We start from the raw sequence: 21803 nt of genomic DNA, 5'->3' as shown, positions 1-21803 counted from the left end.
GGTGGAATGGACTTCCTTTTAATGAACTAATTTGGGCTCTCTGCAACCAGGCTGATGTAGCTTCTTTTAATCAGGCATCCATTTTCAGCTCCAGGCCTTGGTGTGTTACCAGTAATGTAACCAGGAGTGAGTATAAACCTGGAGACCTCAAGTATAGACCTATACACTTTTATTTATTAACGTCAGTAGAGAACACGGAGATATAGAGGCCTCCACAATTTGAGATCTGGAGTCCTCCACAATTTAAAATTTCTGGAGGTCTCTGTGGATGTTATGTTTCTGCACGGGCATGCACTGGTGGTAACATGCTCCTTGCAGCCACAAATCAGCTGAAGGGAACTGCTTCTTTTTAAAAAGAAAAGAGTCCAGTATCACCTCTTTACTATTTTGCTTCTGCACACTAACACAGCTAACTCCTCTGGTTTTAAAAAAGAGAGAGTTAAGCTCAGAGCAGCACTCCAAGGGGGAGGGAGCACTCCAACCTTCCCCAAAACTTTTTCTGTGTGAAAACAGCAGGGGGGAGGAGTTATTTTGCTGATCTTGCTGCTGCACCTGGAGCTGCAAAATCAGTGAAACAACTCCCCTTTCACAAGCAGAACAGCATTAAGGGGAGGGCAGGGGCATTTCCTCCCTGTGGCGCTGTTCTGAGCTTGTCTGAGTTCTCCTTTTTAAAAAAGAAGTAGTTCCCCTCAGCTGATATGTGGCTGCAGGGAGCATGTTAAAACTAGTGTATGCTTGTGCAGAAATGTATCTTGTAGAGAGACCATGGGTAATAGGAATCATGTCCAAATCTCTCGAAAGTCTTGACCTAGTTCAGCAGTTTTCCCAGCTGCGTCAGCTACATAATTAGCCCAGAGTTCCAAACTTGGGGAAGTTTGTGTTCTTTAATCCCCAATTCTGAGTTTTGTCTTTATTACAGTTAGCAAATTATGCAGAACTGTGTTACTTTTTGGAGTCGCCCTTCTTATCTGAGGGGATAATTGCAGTACAGAAGCAAGAGAACAGATTGGAAGGGTTGAGAGAATGCTTTAAAAAACGAGGTGGATTTTGACATTGCAATTTTTTGTGTCTTCATTTTAAGACTGTAAGAGTTCAGAAAATGCCATATGTACAGGTCATCTTCATTTCCAGAGTTCAGATGGCAGTTTGATGTATGCCTTTTTAAAAATAAGTTTTATTGAGTTTGAATACAACAATTAGGAGTTTTTCAAATACTTCCGAACATGAGAAGTTACATTTCTGAAATGACTGAGTCAGAACTTTGTATCTGATTCTGCACTCTCATTAAGGCACATTAAAGCATAGAAATGCAGGGTTCCAGCTAGCTCTTGAGAGATCAAAAGACTTCTGCTCCACTTTCTACCTCCCAACAAGGGTGGGTTGGAGGAGGTAGGGTTTGCTGGCAGTCAGGGGTAGGGAGTCACTAGGTGTTGTGCCCATGAGAGTGAGTGCACTATATGAGGAGCAGGAAAGCAATGGCTTATTTAAAGCATCAGCAAGCTGCCTTAGAGCAGAACCACAAGTGACAAAAGGCACAGATTGGACACTTGTCTGCTTCCCTCAAGTTTTGATGGGAAATGTAGGCAGCTTGGCGGAATGTTGGACAAGTGACAGTTGAAAAGTCCATTGGACAGCAGTCAGAGAGCGAAGCTGCGAGACCAGGATGCCTACATTTCCCATCAAAACTTGAGGGAAGCAGACAAGTGTCCAACCTGTGCCTTTTGTCACTTGTGGTTCTGCTCTATAGACTGCTGTGATCCACCTCCATCATGGCACCCTCTCTTCCTCCCAGTGTTTCAGTGTGGACACAAACTGAACATGGTCATCTACTGGTGTGTGTGTGTGTGTGTGTTCAAATAGAGGCTTTTTGCCTCTCTGGCTGAATTGGCTACATTTTAAGGATTTTTTTCTTTCCCCCACTGTACTCTAAAGATTGCAGGAATTGACTTACCTAGGCTGAGCGGGTTGGTTACCTTAGATATGTTTCATTTGGTGACAGTAATAGTGCTGGAAGTTAAGTTATATATATAAAGCTTAGGTGAGGCATCAGTTGAAGGATGAACGGGGCCGGTCCTGAGACCAGGACTTGGGGCTATGGTGCCTTCATAGAACTGGGGTAGGAACCCCTTGAGGGCTGCTCTTATCCTTCATACCTTAAGATCTCACAGATAGGGGGAAGGGGCATGGCATACCTACGAGCACTCATAAATGCTTGACAAGGAAAAACCTGGGCAGTTTATAATGTGAACGCTCAGGGCCATGGTGGCCTGACCCTTGAAATACAGGGCTGAACGGACAGAGAAGGATATCCTATCAGTTGCCTGCACTATGATTTAAGTATGGAGTAAGTTCTGACCTGGGACACTGCAGATCCTTATCTTGCTGTAATATAAATGAAGTTGGCCCTTGATGATCACAGCTGATTATCTCCCTGTTCTGCGTGTGTCTGCAATCTTTGGATAGATTTTCACAGCTAGATTTTTCTCTCTGACTTTTTATATCTCAGTTGTTATGAGAACCATGTTGTAAGAAGAGTTTAATTGATACTGTGATCCAGAATCATCATGTAAATGTAAATTTACAGATCTGAATAATCTGTAAATAAATCCTGAGAAATTAAGCATACTAAACAGGTAAAAAGTGAATGGAATTTGTCAGTGAACTTTGAACAGAACAGATATATTAATAATGCAATATGTGAATTGCTTTTCCAGCAATAAAATATTTTATGAAGTAAAAATAAGTTTTTAAAAAATCAGCCTATCAAAAAGCAGGGTACACACTTGAACACACATGAAGCTGCCTTATACTAAATCAAACCAGCAGTCCATCAAGGTCAATATTGTTTTTTGAGACTGGCAGCAGCTCTCCAGGGTCTCAGGCAGAGGTCTTTCAAATCACCTAATGCCTGGTCCTAACTCAAGATGCTGGGGATTGAACCTGAGACCTTCAGTGTGTAAAGAAGAGGCTCTTCCATTGAGCCATAACCCTTCCCCAAAAGACTTAAAAACATATAAAATGAGATGAATAAGTGGACAAAGGGCATATGAATATAGCAGCATATGATGTATATACATGTAATATATGATATTGACAGGAACAAGGAAAATACTTGGAAGTAGACAATACGGCTTCTGAAATGTAAAAGAATAATAAGAAAGATGGTACAGTGTCAGAAGATCATCAGGTGGTTAGTAATTCATATCTAGCCTGAAATTTTATAGGATCATTTTTTTTCAAGATTCAGTAGCTTTTTCTTATGAAACTTAGTTATTTACAGGACGTGCACAGTATTTATAGCACATTCCATTGTAGAGATATGCCTTTTTCCTTACATCTCTGCAAGGGAAGGGGCTAAAGACTAAAGAATTCAGAGAACCTGCTGCACCTATTATTACAACAGCTGATTGATCTATCAATATGGAATTGGCAATTAAAAAAAAAAGTCGTAGTGGCCCAGAGGAGAGGGTGGTGGTGGTGGCTACTTCTGGTGCCATAAAAAGCAGTACAGTTTGAAAAGCACATAGCCACTGCTGCTCTGGCCTCCATCCCAACAGAGGTCAGTTTGCCTTGTCAGTGCCAGCCCCCGTCTCCTGCCTCTGGGTTGTGGATTGACTGCCAAGAAAATCAGGAACAAGTCGAGCATGCGGAAAAGCCCAAAGGTTATTTGGAGATTTCATTATAACCACAATAACCTGTTAGTAAATCCTGCAACATAAAAGTTACATAATTTTGTATTTAGAAAATGCTTAATATATACAATAGCCTAATTCATCTGTTAAACTAGCAACGCTATTTACCCAGCTAGAGAATTAAATATTCTGGTCACTTTAGTAATAAGCCATGAATAAGCTACATGGATATTGTTGATCATTGTTTGGAGTAAATGTTCTAAATTAGCTAAAGGTGTATTGACAATTTCATGAATTAGTAGATGCAATTGCTTTTAATTTAAGCAACATTATGAAAATTTCCAGAATTAGGCAGAGGTAAAAACACTTTCACATGTAAAGCACAGGGTTTGTTGTTTCGCAAAATAAAAGGATTTGCATGAATTAAGAAGAGGTGTTGCTGATTTTTTGAATGAAGCAGTATTCTCTTAAATGTGCAAATCACTATTTGTGTGGTTCCTTTGTTGCAGGTTGACAGAAGAACAGGCTTCATTTGAGTCACTTTGTTTTAGTTTTTGGACAACATTCTCATAATCTGTTAATGAATTCTTGCATTTTGTGTGCCAAACTGGTAAATCTTCCTGCATAATTTGTTATACAAAGTTGCCTAAAATGCTTTGAATGCAGCAATTTATATTAATAGAAATTTAACTGCCAGGTGATAACAAAAACATTTCCTTGCATTGTAGAAGGTAAATAGTTCTAAGTGTTGACTTGAATTATATGAATTTGCAGAGAGCTACCAAAATATGTCTTTACTGGGAAACATGCTTGCTCACAGCATTCAAGCATTCAAAATAGCAATGCAATTTGTAAGAGCTTGAAGTGTTTTAGAGACACAAAAACATCATTAGCATTTAAAGCTATAGGCAAGTGGTATTGGCAGTCACTTTGTTCATTATGCTGCCTTTTGAATTGATGAGTTTGTTAGAGCTATATATTGATGCAAGTTTAAATGCCTGACAATTGTGCGACCGATAAATTTGTAATAATATGCTCAGTCTCAAATGGATAACATGATTTGGATTCGTGGTATTAGATTAAATGAATGTTTCTTGAAGCATTTTGAAATGGTAGTCTTCTTTTATACACTCATAATTTCATGAGAAGACTAGACACCCACCCCGGTCCTGCATCTGTTGTGCTATTCCATCCAACCTGCCTAGCTCCTATGCAAGCTATGCAGCTTATGTCTTGAGGTTTTCCATGTACTATTCATAATCAGAGAGTACACATTGGCTAGACATTTGCAAAAAAATTCCTAACTTTGTGAGAAAATTCATTTATGTGATGCATCTCAATAGTTATACAAATAAAGACCCCCAGAGAATGAGTTTTATTTGTGCACATAAAAATGTACTAGAATTTTGAAACTTTGTCTATCCATAAATGAAAGCAGTAATTAAGCCAATGTCCCAAAAACATGCATCTGACAAAGCAGGCTGTAGTCCACAGAAATATGTGCTACAATAAACTTATTATCCATCTGACATTCTTTGTGCCTATAAGCATTTCTCAGTGCAAGTGCAATTTCATTAATTAATTTCTCCTATAATCCTCAATTAGGATAAAGCATTAACTGGCCACTCTAATTACCCATGATAGAAGAAACCTCTGTACCATTCAACATACAAGTGTTTTGACATTATAGATAAACAGAGAAAGAAAACATACGGGCCATAGCCTATTCGATATGCTTACACAACGGGCAATCTCTTTTTGTGGAGAGTGCACACAGGTGTGAGATTGATACTGCATATGGAGACATGTCTATGACGAGGCCAATTTTGTACAATTCTCCTTCTATGAAAAAGGATGCAAATTGGCTGCAGAAGACAACTTCCTGTATTATCTAACAATAGGGTTGCCAGTCTGCTTCCACACCCCGCCCCCGCTTACCTGGCTTGTGGGGGAGGCACGGGCCTCCTGGGGATGCACTCCCAGGTGGCGCTGTGCTCTCCTGCAGGCCAGATCAGGCCCGAATCAGGTCAGATCAGGCTGCTGCAGAGTGGGGGAGTGCTTCCGTGCTCTGCAGCCACCCAATCTGGCCCAATTTGGGCCAGGATCAGGCCTAAATCAGCCCAGATCTGGCCAGATTGGGTGGCTGCGGAGCACAAGAGCAATAACGGGTTTACACAAAAGAGAGAAAGTACCAGCTGGATGTTAGGAAAAACTTCTTTATGGTAAGAGTAATTCAGCAGTAGAAATGGCTGCCTAGGGATGTGGTGGGTCCCCCCTCAGTGGCAGTCTTCAAGGAGTGGCTGGACAAATAATTGCCGGGGATGGTCTAGGCTGTTCCTGCATTGGGCAGGAAGTTGGACTAGATGGTCTGTAACGCCCTTCCAACTCTATGATTCTGTTATTCAAAACTGGGTTTCTCAGGTTTGTAGAAAATCCTATCTTGTCTGTTCATGGTTCTGGTCTCTGCATTGAAGTATCCATAGATATGGCCATGTTGAGAATTAAGTATACGAATTTGTGCTTCTCCATTTGCACATGGTAATGCTGGATAAAAATTGGCAGTTACACAAATGGACCACTAATTTGAAAAGCAGTATTATAAATATTAAGTATAGAAATATAAGAAAAAAGCAAAATTAAGCTATAATGGTTAAAGTCTCAGAGCACAATAAAGTGCACAGTCTTGATTTCATTGAGTGTTTGAATATATATTCTACACAATGACATGTTATCTTTTCTGATGGATCATCATTATCAAAGTATGTGGTTGTAGCAGTCATGAAAGCTGTAAACACGAGGCCATAAAAACATAAGAAACATGGGGGCTCCTAGGCAAGTTGTCAACTCTGGATTGTGGAATTTCTGGAGATTTGGGGTTTGAGCCTAGGGAGAGTTGGGTTTGGGAGGAGAGGGAGCTCATTGAAATATCATGCCATAGAGTCTACTCTACAAAGCAGCCATTTTCTCCAGGGAAACTGCTACCTGTTGTCCAGAGATCAGTATTAAGGACATTTCCATAAACAATGCCACAGAGTAAATAAGTACAAGTTTTCAAAGACACAGCATTAGCAAGAATCCAATACAGAGTTGAAGAAATGCTGAAACAGAACATAAGCAATTTTAGGACTGATATTAAATAACATGAAGCACAGGTGGCTCACAGGAGCACATATTTAAAGCAACAGGTAGTAAGTAAGGCAACATGATGGTGAAGTCTAAGGTCCCTAACTCATTAGCAAAGCCAATAGTTACCAATAGTTGGTAACTATTCCTTAGGTATGCAGACAAATATGACCCTGGAAATTAATCAAGTGAGTGATAAACTTCCCCCCATTAAACACTGATGAGAGCTAAATCTGCTCCAGAAGGAACAGTGTGTTCAGAGCAGCTGACAATATGCTAAAAATAAAAAGAAGAGGATAATTAGAATGCCCAAACCCTTATAGATTCCTAGATGGGAAGATTTTGTGAAAAGAAGGGTTTTTAAAAATTGTTCTTCCCATGATTCCTGATGATCCCCAATTTTGTTAGTGTATCTAATGGTAACCTGGGTTCCTTGCGCCAATCGGAATAGTAGCAAAACTGGACCACCTACAGAAAAGTCGGGGTACCTATGTACTTAGACAGAGATTCCTGACATATATAGAAAAATACAATTTTGTAAATTAACCAAGAGACCTATTTCCCCTCCTCCCTCAAGCGTGCTGAGGGTGTAATATGCTTCAGGCAGCTGCGAATGATGACCCTGGCTGATTTGCTTAAAGTGCAGGGTGTGAGAGAGCGGCCTTCCCTCCAGAGAGCTTTTTCCTTGTGAAAAAGATGGGAGATTTCCATGGGTTTCTCAGTCTTTTATTTCTCTTGCCTCTTGCAATTCCTTGCAGGCCTTTGGTTGTTCTGCAGTACCTGAAGAATCGCTTCCACTCATATCAACCTGCTTAACTGTTGAGATCAATGTGCGAGGCCTTCTTGTGGGAAGCTGCATTATTCAAGACTGGGTTGGCAAGAATTTGTGGGAATGCCTTCTCAGTCACTGCCCCAGGCTATGGCACTCTTTCCCCTGAGAGCTGAGATGGTCACTGTTTCTTCAGTCATTCTCGAAGAAATTTTAAAAGGGGTTTATTCCAGAAGGCCATTGACTTGATTTTATGATTTATACCATTCAGGCTTTGCAGAATCCTCAATTAGGAAGGTATATATACCGCAGAGGGCATTCTGCTTTGTGCCGTGGGGAGCTGCCATGGGTTGCAGCTCCCCATATTCCAGTCAGTGATTATTGTAATATTTACTTTCCCAATTAGTTTATGCGTAAAAATTACCTTCAAGTATAGTACTTAATGATGATGGAGCATCGTGAGTATTAAAGAAATTATAGAGGAAAGTAATTGCAAATATATCCAGTGGAACAGCATTAGAGAACAGCAAACTGTTCATTTGCTGAACCATTAAATTACCTCTTTTGCAAGAAAACAGTAATTAAAATGGCAGTTATCTTAAGTAACAAAGGGAGCCAACACAATCCAGTTAAATTGCAGCTGTTTGGCAGAGAGGTAGGGAAAAAATTTAATCAGAAGTGGGGCAGTTTTAAGTGTGGAATTATGACATCTTTGGCTGCCTATAGTAGAGCTGTCAAGCTTGGGCAGTTTGGTGGTCAATAGTGACATTCTATGTGTCAGTGAACAGAGTCTCTTGATATTGTAACCCGTAGTTCACACATTACAGAAGCTCCAACTGTCGAACATTCAAGTCCCTTGGTATTACTGCGTCTTGCCGCCTCTCCTGACTGGCTCATGTTTCATTCTTTGGCAATTTGCCCTAATGATATCCCTCTGGAGCTTTCAGACCCTCTTCTTTTCCATATTTAATCCTGTTAGATTAATCTGAGTGAAGAGCAAACAGTGCTGCATGAAACTGTGATCCCCCCCCCCGGCTTGGATATGTTTCTAAAATGTGTATTCCCTCCCCCCTCACCTGCATAAATACTTCTTATGTGTGTATAACCAAAATGGTGGGATGATGTTGAAACAGAAGCACAGTTCTCTTTGAGAGATGTTGCTGTGGCTGAATATTTTCTAGGGGGAAAAGCTTCTTAAAGCATGGAACGTGAACAGCTGTTGCAGGCATTTGAGCTTCCCAGGCCACTCCTTGAAAGTGCAGTACAGGTAGCCGGTGCCCCACGCCCTTATCTCAGAACTACAGCTCAAGAAACTCTACGAAAAAATAGTTTCTCATCAGGTGTTTTCATTCCTGGTGATCTCTTCCTGTGGGCCTAGATGGCTCTGATCCTGTCACTTCCCTTTGACCATACTTACCTGCCCGATCCCTCTGTTCACACTCAGAGTTCTTTACTTTAGAAGGTCTGGCGTCAGTCCTGTTCTCATGTTACCTGAGCAGCACAGGAGCTACTGCAGCAAACCTCTTTTCTATGCTGCTGGCATGATGTTAAGCTCTGGACCCTGGGAATAATCCACAAGATGCTGATTTCCTTGCCAGCATTGCCCTCATTTCTGGAGGACAGGCATGGGCTTCAGAAAGAGGCCTGTTATAGATTCTGCCATGAAAGTCAGCACTTCTGACATCACTGTAGCGACAAGGAGAAGCGTCTGTGCTGCTGTATCTTCCTTGCCTCTTCAGTAAGGCTCAAGTGAACTCATAGAAGTCCCTTTTATGGGGTATTCTATCCCTGGTTAAACTGAAAATAGAAGAAAGATTGTATGTATGATAGGTTTCTGAAGGTGTTTTAATGTGTCCTTTTGTCAAAAGCATATTCTGATCATTGTAGCTGTTTCCCATTATTATAGAGTTAGGAAATGTGTAGCAGAGTTTAAACTAAGAAGGGTTAAAGTCAGTCAGATGTTTATCAGCTCTGTTCCACGGAAAGAAAAATCTTGCTCATATGAAACCAGTCTGATAATGCAATGGCTTTAAAAAAAAATACTATGATTTTCATTGCCAACTGCCATGAGGGGGACTCTAAAGAGGGGATATAGAAATATCCTAAATAAAATAAACTTATCTGGTAATCTGCACAAGTGAAAAGAGCATATTCATTTATTTCTGCTGTGTGGCACTATTTAATAATTACAGTTAGGCTGAACTGTTAAGAAAAAGTAAAGTAAATAAATAAGCTTGTTGTGTCCTGCGTAAGATGCCACTCCTTTGCAACCTTTTTGAACTGTAAAGCAAGCTGGGTTGGGGGGATAATTTTTACAAGAGATGAATACCTCACTACAGAAAATTAAGCACCCTGCTTTCCTCAAGCAAGCAGTTGTTCAACATTACTCAAGAAGCTATTTTGTAAATGAAGCCAGCTTGGGCTGGATTGTCTGGCATGTTAATGATTTTTTTTTTGCCCTGGAAGTTTCTGTAATATATTAGGAGCCTGCATAATTTTGCTAATCATAGTTCTGCCATCACTACTACACTTTTGTTGTTAACTTTTTTAAAAGGAAAAAATGGGCAAAGACAGGGCCATGGGTATTTTCCCCTTTAAAAAGCTAGTAATAGCATGAGGAGGGAGATTTGTTTCAATTTGCTCTGCTATGCAACTGTGGAAAGGTTAAGATGTTTTGCTGCAGTAATCTATGTTGGGGAGAACATGGGTACAATTGGTCTTTTAAAAATCGCTGGGAAGAACATATAACGCTAGCCTATCAGCAGGGCTCATTTCGAGGGGTAATGCGCCGGAACACAGTTCTGGCAGTTCCCCAAAGAGGTCACATGTCAGGTGGCGCCACCCACCTGACTCTCGGCTATTTTGGACCCGTTTCAGCCTGGATTGGGGCTGAAATGGTCCAGATCGAGCCTCTGATGGGTGGTGAATCACTCTCCCACTCAGCAGTGGCCCGTTCCTGACCATTTTGGGCCCCTTTTTGCCATTTTGGGCCCAATTTCGGCCCTGAGTGACCAGGATTGGGTCCAAAACAGCCAGGATAGGTGATGTCAGGGGGTGTGACATATGCAAATCAGTTATGTCAATGACACACTTCTGGTGATGGCAAGGGGCATGGCATATGCTAATGAGCTATGCTAATGAGTTCCTCCAGCTCTTTTTCTACGAAATGACCCCTGCCTATCAGTAGTCCTTAAAAAGTAGAAAAGGAAGATAAGAGAACCACGCCCACATCTTCCACTGCATTGCCTTGTGATAAATAGTGCAGTATGGTTGCAGAATTTTCATGGTGCTGCATGTTCACTATTGGTGACTCAAACTTATGTTTCCTGGCTGTACATAGTGAAACTTACTGTAGAACTATTTTTTTTAAAAGACATACTTGATTAAAACCTGAATGCTGTGAAGTGACAATAAGATATTTCATTACAGTGCTATTTGGTTATTTCTTTCATTTGAGCTGCATAGGTGCAATGGCATCTCTTATAGTCACTTCACAGTATTCAGTGAATAAATATTTAGCATATGTGCATTTTGTGCCTTGAATATCTCAGAGAGAATTTATATAAAGGCCAAAACAGGCTTTATACTTGTCACATGGTTGTGCCTGCCTGTTTGTTTTTTCCCATGGGAAGATGCCATGTGATAAACCAAGCTCTCAGATCACTCTGTCGCTTCACAGAGTAACTGAAGTCCTGCCCTTCCAACCTACTGTCACTCAACAGGGAGCTGCTTCTCCTGCAAGCTCCTTCAACTCTTCTTTTTCCTTTTCCTAGTTAGCAGTAGCAAGAATTTTGGAGCCTGGTTTACACATAAAAGGGAATGAAATTGCAGAAGCCTGAGGTGGTAGAACAGACTGCACCTCTTCAGACTGCTGGTGGAGGATCGTGGAAAACCCCACGAATATTTCACTATGTTAAAAACTGCCAGGAACAGAATACCAGCACAGCAGACAAAAAATAGCAGTAGAACTTTTCTCCCTGCTTTGCTAGTTTTCTGTTGGCATGGATTGTTTAAAAACTGAAGTAATGTTCAAAGTTGGACTCTGCCCCTTTTAGTCTGAAGTGGCGTGGTCCATTGTACCAACTCAGGGCTTTGCTTCCTCATTTACGACTTCAGTTCTCCTGCATGTGTGAGTCAGGCCTTAGAATCCTCCTGCCTTGTGGGTGCCAATCACTAGCCTTGGAACTGCATCCCTTTCTTCTTGTGGCACCACAAAGAGGGGAGGCATGAAAGGAAAAGGGATTCCTTTAAATATGCTAGGCTTGTGAGGAACAACACGGAAGCTGGTGTCTTCAGTAAATTTATTGTATAGGTTATCTCTCTCTGGAAAGGAAAGGAGATACTCTGCCTTACACAATATTACAGCAGCAGAAGGATACAGCAACAATGAGAGAGAGATTTACTTAGACATGTCAATCTGGAATACCAAAAATTCATGGATAGCCCAATAATCTTGTAAACAGAAAAAAAAACCCACTTATCTTACCGAGTATTCTTCCAGTGTACACTACAGTGTTTCCCACTAAATCCACATGATCTACAAATGAGCGGAAAAGAATCACATGGGAAAATAAGGCTCCACATACAACATTTATTTCAGTCCTTGTGTATAGACATTCTTAAAATGCCCTTCTCAGAAGTGCAGTCCAGAAGCTCTTCTAGTAGAGCTTTATCTAAATATGTGTAGTAGTTGTTTTCAAACAGAGGTAGTTGGTTTCAACTCTTGTTTTCTGGTCGAAAAGCCTTTCCACTGGCGGAGGAAGAGGATGATTTGCCACTTTCCCCCTCCCACTGCAGATCTGCACATCTCTATCAGTGCTGTTCCTAAAAAACCCCTGAATCCCAAGAGTAACATTTTGGCAGATGTAGTAGGCCGTAGTGGGAAGGGATGGTGGTGAGGATTTGGGTTCGACAAGTAGAGCTCCACTGCTGATTGGATCCAACACATATGCGCTCCATTTGGGCTTCTACTCTTTCATGTTACTAATTTTTTTGCAGCTACCAGGCTGGTTTTTGAATGGTGTGTGGAAAAACTGGCTCTAACTCGGTTGTTTACAAAATATGTATTATGTTGCAATTCCTTTTCTTTTGTGCTAAAAACCTAGATTTATTTCAATTTAATTTTTATTGTGGTTAGAACACTTCATTGTTAATTCTCTAATTGCGTTTCCTTTTAGTTAACTGCTTGCATTCATGGGTCGGCTGCACTGCTCTATCCAATGTACTGGCAACACATATACATCCCAGTGCTCCCTCCACACTTGCTGGACTACTGCTGGTAAGACAGAAAATATTTTGCTGTTTAAACAAACTAACCTCTCATTGTTTAATTTGAGGAGCGTCAGAAATTTTAGGCTGAACCTAGTACTGGTGGTATAGAGCAAAACTAAAAAGATTCTATATTCATCATAGAATTTAAAAACTTTTGTAGACATAGGGATGTATTTAAAATTAGCATATTCCAGTAGTATGTATAGGTATGGTGATTGCTTTTGATTATTGTTGGGCATTCTCTGTGGCACCCCCATGGAACCATCTAACAAAACCTGGCTCCACTTTTACAAAGATATGCAAGCCTTTTCTTTTTCAACTGGCCTTCTGTTGATAGTTGTCTAGACACAGCAGCTATGTATATGAGGGATGTGGGAGATTACCTATTTATCCATTTTTGTCCCACCTTCCCACCAAGTCGCTGAGGGAGAGGAATAGAATTCTTCCTGCTGCCACCACCCCCATTTGTGTTTTGAGCATCTCTGTGAGGTAGGTTAGCCTGGGAGAGAGTTACTGATCCAAGGTAACCCTGTGTGATTCATGGCTCAGTGGGGATTTGAACTCGGGTCTTTCAGGTCCCAAAACATTACACTCTAACTTTTGTATCACGCTGGTTATCCTGTGTTTTAGGGAACAATCTTTTTAATGTGAGGATTAGTAAACATTTTATTTTTGAATTGGATTTTGGATTTTAATATATACTGGTTAGTCACTATCAACATTTTCTGGAAGGACTAGATTTAAATGTTGTAAATAAAATAAAAATACAGTTGTTATAAATGTTGTGTATTAAATTTTCAACTGTATTTGGCAGGTCTTACGTTTAATTATGATGTAACTCTCATGAGCATTGGAATCTGGCTGTCCTTCGGGTAAACAATGTTGTCTTCCTCTGGATTTGGGAAGCTAACATTGGAAGAAGTATTAGAGCAGATATTACTTTTTAAAAAAAAATCACATTATGAATTTTTATCAAGGAAGGCACTAACGTGGTTTCTAGTTGTTATTTCTTGCTAATCTAAAACTAGAAGACCCTCGTGGATGAATGTCATTCACTTGAGGCTGTGTGTTGTCTGAAAAATACAGAGAAAATTTAGGATTTCAAAAATGCCTGGATTTTTTCCTTTCACAGGCTATGAAATGTTGTCACTGTCTGGGTGGTCTGCTGTTCTTGTATGTATAAAATTAAATTTGGGCATCATAATGTAGTTTAATATTCGGACATGAAAGAGGCTATTGCAGACCATTCAAGATAATTTTTTGCCTAACTAGGCTTATTGAGATAGCAATATATGAGAACTTGTTTCATTGCATGATGAAGCATCTGTTTTCCTGAAGCTCTATTAGCACTTTAACAGGATTAGACAATTCTATTTAGAGCTGCAAAATGACTTCATATGAGATTTCCCTCTGTCTACCTTACAGCATAGACAAGCTTCTTTTCATGAGAATGCTGTAATCATTTTCCAATTAACATGTTCTGTATTTTAAAAGTAATTATTTTAGGAACTAGTGCTCTAGATTTGAAACCTCTCTTACTAATAACATGCACAAGCGATTAGCAAAAGAGAAAGTATACGCGCACGCATGCATGCGTGCACACACACATGCATATAGACAGATAGAGATAATCTTATAGAGCTTCCGTTACAATGTTTGTCTTCTGATTCATATTCTCCATTGGCAAAACCCATGTTTGCAGTAATTGATCGAGAAGTCTCTGGTATTAGTTTCTCTGAAAAGATGGAGGTACTTAAACAACTTGATTCCTTTTTAGACACTTCCTTAAAATGAAAATGCATATTCACTTTTTTATTCACTCTACTTTATTATTATTAACAAACTTAATAAAAACAATAGCTATTTAAAACAGAAAATGCCCGTCTTTAATATAAGCAAAACAAACTTTAAGAATAGCTTTTAACTCCAACTTACAGAGCCTTCTAGAAAACAGCAGCAGTGGTGCTTTTTGACATTGTCTGGGAGGCCAGTCCCACCAAGTGGGGGATCATCACTGAAAGGGTTCCAGAGTGGTGCTCAATCTCAGCTGTCTAGAGGCTAGTATATTAAGCAGGTATTGTTCAGGGGCAATTTATGACCATAATTCCAACTCAGCTATCAAACCTCTCTTAATCCAACAATGCTGACCGTGATATAAACTCTAGTTCTCATAGAAGATTCTGCACACACTATCCCAAAAGCAACATTCCAAGTCAGCTTGATTCGATTACGAGGTCTAATGTACATGTTTCTATAGATCAGTTAAGTGATTCTTTAGATACTCTGCTTTTTGCCATGTCTATGGAAGGAGGAGTGACTGAGTGCTGGAGTGGTGTTGTGTAAGGAAGGTTTACTGCTAAACTTGTCTGTGTTATGGAAAAGGTTTGTTGCAGTTCAGCTTCATCTGATTCTGTCTGCTTTAACCAACAGCTCCATGCTGGTCCGTGATATTGAATCATTGTGTCTCAGGTGAACCTGGTGTTAGGTCATCTGTGCCTACGATGCATGTCATGAATGAGGGACATAAATTGGTCCCAGCACACATTCCCTGATGTTGCAAGTCTTTCCCCTGTTGAATCCCTTCTGTGACCCTTGTATTTTGCTGGCCATGTGCATCTGAGTACAAAAGACTCTGCGATGACAGATAATCAATACCATCAAAATGGGCACCTGTTTGGGAAAATGCAGGGCAAGCCGCATGAGATATGAACTTAAAAATATATATAAATAATATGGAGGGAGAGCTACCACCCTCACTTGGACCATTCTGTTTTTCTGTGCTGGCTATTGAAAATTCATAAATGCAGAAGGGAATGTGTGTGGCATTCTTGCCTAGCAACAGACCCACAGGGGAGAAAAAGCCCCTCCAGAGATGCTGAAGAACTTGTGTTGGACAGCCAACAGAGGAAAGGAAGCCTTAAGTGGAGGGTCTATTGTGGTTCTTTTGTGAATCATTTTTGGGTAGCCTTTCTGGTACCAGCTGCTTTTGCATCCCACAGGGGATGGATGAACAGTTCATTAACATTATCAAGTCCTCAGCACAGGCAGGTTGCCATTTATCAGACCTGATATACTTTGCCCAGAATCCTTGTGCCATATGCTGGTAGATATTTGGTGGTGGAGATGCAGAAATTCTGTAGCTTAGATTTTATTTTGTTAAATAAGATGGACTATCAGTACAAGGCTAAACTTCTACCAAGTATATGATGGACAGAAGATGTGTATGGAAACAATGTCCTAGTTTTAAAATTCTACTAATCCTACTAACCCTACTTTATTTATCTGAGTTACACGTGCTCACAATCTTTTTTCACCTGCTTTTTCCTATCTAAAAATATTATTGTAGCAAAGAATTCTTATCTCCACACATACTTTGTAATAATTTTTCATAGTCCATAGGGCCTTTGCTGTTTCAGTGCAGTCTGCCACGTTCTTTATAATACCTTATCTCCTATTCAGAATAGAAGTAGGGGTTTATTTACTGCTGAATGACTTCATTATAAAAGTATGATTCCAGTCCATAAGTCCTAATGCTTACTAAAGATTCCAATACTGTTTACAATTTACAGTTTATTTTAAAAAATAGTCAGAAATCTTCTGTGGTACCTTGGAAACTCATAGTTTTATTCCCTGATAAGCTTTCATGGACTAAAGCCTGCTTCTTCAAATGTAATGTTGCTCCTCACTAGGCAACCATTTTTTGTAGGGGTATGAAAAAAGCAGGGTCCAAGGCCCAGGAAGTACAGAATGAAAAGTAATTTGGTATGCTTCAAATCAAGAAAAATAGAGAAGCTGTTCATTTGTTATGCTAAATTAACTAAGGCCTGTTAGCTCTACATAAATGTATATTGAGGAGCCGCTCATTGCATCTGAAGAAGTAGTAGAGTCGTTAAAAAAAACTTGTGATGGAATAAAATTGTGTTAGTCTATAAGGTACCACAAAATATAGTGTCCTTATATTGTCACTCACAAGTGCCCTGTGAGGTAGGTCAATGTATTTCCATTGTACATAAGGCTTGGGGTTCTAATTCCTGCCAGAGCAAGTACCAAGGAATAGAAGAAGGGAAACATAATAGTAATAAATTTTGGGGGTGATCTCATTGGTCCTCTGAAAATGGTACTGCTTGTACAAAGGTCTGAAGAGAGTTTGGTAGAGATTTCTGCATGTACACAGAGAAAGGATGCCCTGGTAGAATGGATTGCCTCCATAGTATAGTCTTGTAGCACCTTAAATAGTAACAAGTTTTTATCCTAGCAGAAGGTTTTGTTGGCTCCAGCTTACTTTTTCAGATATATGCATCCTTAACAAAGGATAGCTTATGTGAGAATAAAAACAAGTTAGTTTTTAAGGTGCCGAAGTACTCCTGTCTATTTTTGTTACATCTCAGCTACCTCTGTGGAATTAGTATATATGGTTCTTTAGGATGTTGGAAACCCTTCAGATATATTACCACAGTAATACTTACAGCAACTTTCTATAGTGGACAGTTTTATTCCCAGGTGACCTCTGGATGTCGAGAGGAATCCTAGCATATGTCCTTAACCACTATGCTATACAAGCAATTCAGTGCAAACCACAAAATACCAGGTATTGAAAACAACCGTGTGTTTCAGTGTCATTGCAGAAAACAAATAACAACAACTTGCTTGGGGAAGATTTAATATATACTTTTTTTTAAATTTAGTGCACCAATGCCGTATTTGATTGGGGTTCACTTCAGTTTAATAGAGGTGAGTAAGTGCCTTTACCTTTGATTATTTATGTATATTTAAAAATGACTTGTTCTCCTGTTACTTCTACCCCTCTTAGAATGTGTTAAAGCTTCAAAATGAACATGCTATGAAAATTCTGGCATAGCAGGATGAGGAGCAGAAACCTTTGCATTGGGAATGCAGGCAGCTCCAAGCTCCTTCAACAGTCCACAAACTTCATTTGGTGTTCTCTGCTTTCGGAAGTAAAATAAGATGCTTTTTTTTTTTTTTAGTAGTTGAAATGAAGGAAGCAGAGGAACTTCTGGTGGGCCCCAGAACTTGTCCTGAACATGCTTTCGTCCATTCTTCTATTCTTTCTATACCCCTTCTTTAGCATGATCCAATGGAATGAGAGAAGGTTCTACTGAGCTATTTTGGAGGTCACTTGGCAGCATCTGAACTTCCAATATGAGGGAGAGAAAAGCAGAAAGAATTAGGAAGTAGGCTAGAGCCTTTGTTTTTGCCACATTTGCCTGTAATTGATTTGGGAGGCTGAAGGCTTCCGTTTTTGGACAGGAGCTGGTGAGTGAAAGAAAATGTACAGCAGCACAGGCAAATGTAGGCTGTACCCACTCCTAGATTGCTGTTTCCTCTATTGCACCAGTAGAGAGTGAGGAAAGTGCCCTAAGATAGCACTGGGAAAACTTTCTAAGCTTGTCTTTTTCCCAGGTGGTGCCAACATGACGAGATAGATTGGACAAGAGGAATAATTACTCCAGAAAGGCCAGGCAATACCATCATAGATGATCTTCCTTGCTCTCACTATAGACAGGTTAGGAGCATTACTGATTCAGCTTTGGTGTATTGGCAAGGTTTATGGCCACTGAGGCTAACACAATACCCAGTGCATGAGTAAATAGTGCAGTTTTGCCTCACCTGCTAGTAAAGAGGTGTGGAAGCCTCACGCAATACTGTTTTGCCAGTAAAATGCTGCGTTCATGCCACAGAGGCACAGATGCCATGGTAGTCCAGTGCAAAATTCTATGAAAAATGTTACTTAATCTTTGCTTTGTCCCAAACTCTCTATAGCATTTTACCAAATTAAATTAAGCACACAGCGTCTTAAAATGCCTGTAATTGATTTTGTTTCCTTGTCCAGAGAGTGAAAAGTAAATCACTGGAAGATGTGGTGATGCTAAATGTTGACACAAACACATTGGAAACGCCATTTAGTGACCTGAGCAACCTACCAAGTGAAGTGGTAAGCCTGAGAGGTTTCATCAGATGGTTTTCATCCTCTTATGAACATTCTGCTTGCTTTTACTAGCTTGAAATAAAAGGAATAACAAAAAAAAATGTCACCAGCTGCAGACCTTATATTTAAGGGTTTTTTAAAAAACTGTTTTTGACAGTTGAGGACATGTTGAATGGAGCATCATACTTCTTATTGGAAAAAAAGAGATCATAATTATAAAGCTAGCTGCATTCATTAGGCATAGCTGCTTTAAACGCAAGAGTCTCTTCATCTCATCTTAATCATTATATTACAAAGTAGGCATTTCTGTCTGCCTAGTGGCATATCTTGCAAAAAAAAAAAAGAGTTTTTGAAGGCAAAAAGAAGAAGGGGGCCAATTATCGGCTTCTAGTTCCCTGCCACCTGCCAGCACATCTCCTTTTAATTAATGATCTGATGACACTGGTCAATATAATAAGAAATGCTTGTACAGTTGGGGTCAAAAAATTCACACTTTGATCTCCTTCAACTTTCTGAAACATTTATTTGTTTTCTCTAAATTATTTCAGTTTTATTTTAATCTCTTCTATCCTGCTGAGGACTGCATGAATCGAAAACCCCTACTCTGTTTGTCATTTGCTTTGGCAGAGCAAAGACTGCTTACTTAGAATTCTATTTGTAAATTAAACTGCAAACCCAGTTTATCATAAAAGACATAGGATCCTTTTGAAAATGACGAAAACTGTCTTTTGTCTGTAAAGGAAGATAAATTAACTGCCAGTTCCTCTTGGACTTTGATCTTACAGAGATTTTTTTCCTCCTGCTGCTTATAATGGAACATATTCCACATTTCATGTTAAATAGATATACAAAAAATAGCATTTATTTTACCTGGCTGTTGTGCAACGTAGTTCTGAAGAAAACGCCCCTTCGTTTACCATATTTTGTGTTATGAGTTTTAGACAGAATGCAATAGAGACAGCTGTTACATATATAGATATTGAGAAATAGTCCAGATTGAGGTGAAATAATTGCGCTATTACTAAAATGAGTAAGTATATTTTAATGTATTATTAAAGCAAATATATCATTTCAAGGTAGTATGACAGTGAAGCGTTCATGGTACTATAATTTAAATGCAAAGGTTGTAAAGCTCCATACATTCCTATCATACACTTTTCATACATTTAAGATGAACCAGAATACAAATAAAAATCGGAATTTATGCATTTATGATGTGCTGGAAAAAGTCACAGAAATTCATAATTCTGTAACTGTGGCATTAAACTTCGCTGTTTCTGATATGAAGCCCAGCCTACCAGAATAAAATGTATTGCCAGAATAATTGTTAATCTATTGCATTTTGCTGGACAAGTTAGAGTCTTGTTCAGTATATCTCTTTTGGCTTTGTATTCAGGATGAATGACCACTTTTCTTGGTTTAGAAAGACATGCCATGTAAATTACCAACAACAAAATAAACTAATTAGACCTTAGAGCTGCAGTCCTGTAGTTACAAAGCTGGTGCTGAGTTCTGAGCACCCAGGGATTTAACTTCTGAGAGTAGGACAATGCTCTGTGTACACAGTGTAATTCCCATTGCATCGAATTTTATATTGTGCTTTAAGAGCACAATCCAGCACTCCTTGTGCATGCTGATTGGGCAGAACTGGGCAGAGAGGATTGTGTAAATGTATGCTCAATGATAAAATAATCAGAACCTCTTCACTTGACTTTTACATTTGCTGGCTTGATATGAGGTAGGTTTATCCAGAATGAGAACTCCTTAACTGAGGAAGCAACCTCTCCAAATGATGTTTCACACACAATACGTGAAGAGGCCCATAATTATAACAAGCAGTAGTATATTTATACTTAAGTATATGATTAAGCTGAATTTTAACAAGTTGATTCCTGATATATCCTTAGATTTGGACAGATGGGCAACTTTAAACATGTCACTATGGGGTAAAGTAAATACACTCAAAATGAATATTATCCCTAGAATTTTATGTTTTGTATGCAATTCATTTTCATATATCTTGCAGATATATTCATAACATTAATATTTTGTTGTGTAAATTTATGTAGGAAACCTTACCACCTCTACTTTCTCTAAAGAGGATGCAACTTCCATTTAATGAAGGAGCATTTGACTTTCCTGAACTTAGTTTATATCCCCAGGCACACGTTAACCTGTTCTGCTTATTGGGGCTGCTCCTCCCAGATGGATTGTCCACCTTGGGCTCTTTGGGAGGCTTCTTGTCTGGTTCTCCTTTTCAAATGGAGTGCATTAGGTTCTACTCATGTTAAACTGGATGCTGTTACTCCAGCAGTTTCTGCAGTTCGAGAATTATGGCACATAATTTCATGACAATATCAGTTTAACTCATTTTAACCAGGATTTAACTATGATTTCAAATTTTCACTGAGTAGATCCATTGGGCCTTTGGAAAAAATGCAGTATTCTCTATAAAATATGTAACAAAACTTTGAAAATAACTCATTTATACAGTTTTTTCCTGGCTTAAACAAAGTTTGTTTTGATGCTTGACGCTTGACAATCCTTATCCTTTTCCTTCTGACTTGAGCATGAAGCAGCTTTTCTTGTGGAGCTAATTTGTTAATTAAAAACACATACAAATACAGGCTGGGAGTAAGCTACTGTATAGCCCCTAAACAGGTTTTAGCTTATAAATGGACAAAGGGCAGCATTGTATCACAAAATAGTAAGCATAAGGATTCATAATTTAATATTAATGTTTACAGTTTTTTGCAATAAGATACAAATAGTAAATTAAATATTTTAATATTAAATAATGATGCAAATATTTGCATATTTTTAATACAGTGTATATACACACAGCACACTGAAGTATAATTTTTTTAATATAATGTCTCAAAGACAGAGAACTTTTTTGTTTACAGTTAAACTAAAGTGACAGGAATTGAGTCTTTAAAAAGGGAATTCAGCCCAGAAATGAATTTCAAGAAATTAAACCTAAGCCATAAAACATTTAATATTCTTAAAGACTAGAACTGTTTTTGCTCTCTGGGAGATCTGTGATAAATAATATCTTTTC

The 21803-nt window shown here is 39.1% G+C and overlaps 1 protein-coding gene across 2 annotated transcripts in view; it reads left to right on the top strand.

Annotated features, from left to right (window-relative positions):
- Positions 1-21803, top strand: part of DENND1B (DENN domain containing 1B) — a 250847-nt gene that overhangs the window by 158805 nt on the left and 70239 nt on the right. For both annotated transcript variants that reach the window (XM_054980351.1, XM_054980350.1), the window contains 3 exons: positions 12702-12802; positions 17481-17526; positions 18647-18748. In XM_054980351.1, coding sequence (XP_054836326.1) covers positions 12702-12802; positions 17481-17526; positions 18647-18748 — 249 coding nt within the window. The remainder of the gene's footprint in view (positions 1-12701; positions 12803-17480; positions 17527-18646; positions 18749-21803) is intronic.

The sequence above is a fragment of the Eublepharis macularius genome, chromosome 5 (genome assembly GCF_028583425.1).
Source record: "Eublepharis macularius isolate TG4126 chromosome 5, MPM_Emac_v1.0, whole genome shotgun sequence".
Lineage (NCBI taxonomy): Eukaryota > Metazoa > Chordata > Lepidosauria > Squamata > Eublepharidae > Eublepharis > Eublepharis macularius.
This window is presented reverse-complemented; position numbering and strand designations above follow the sequence as displayed.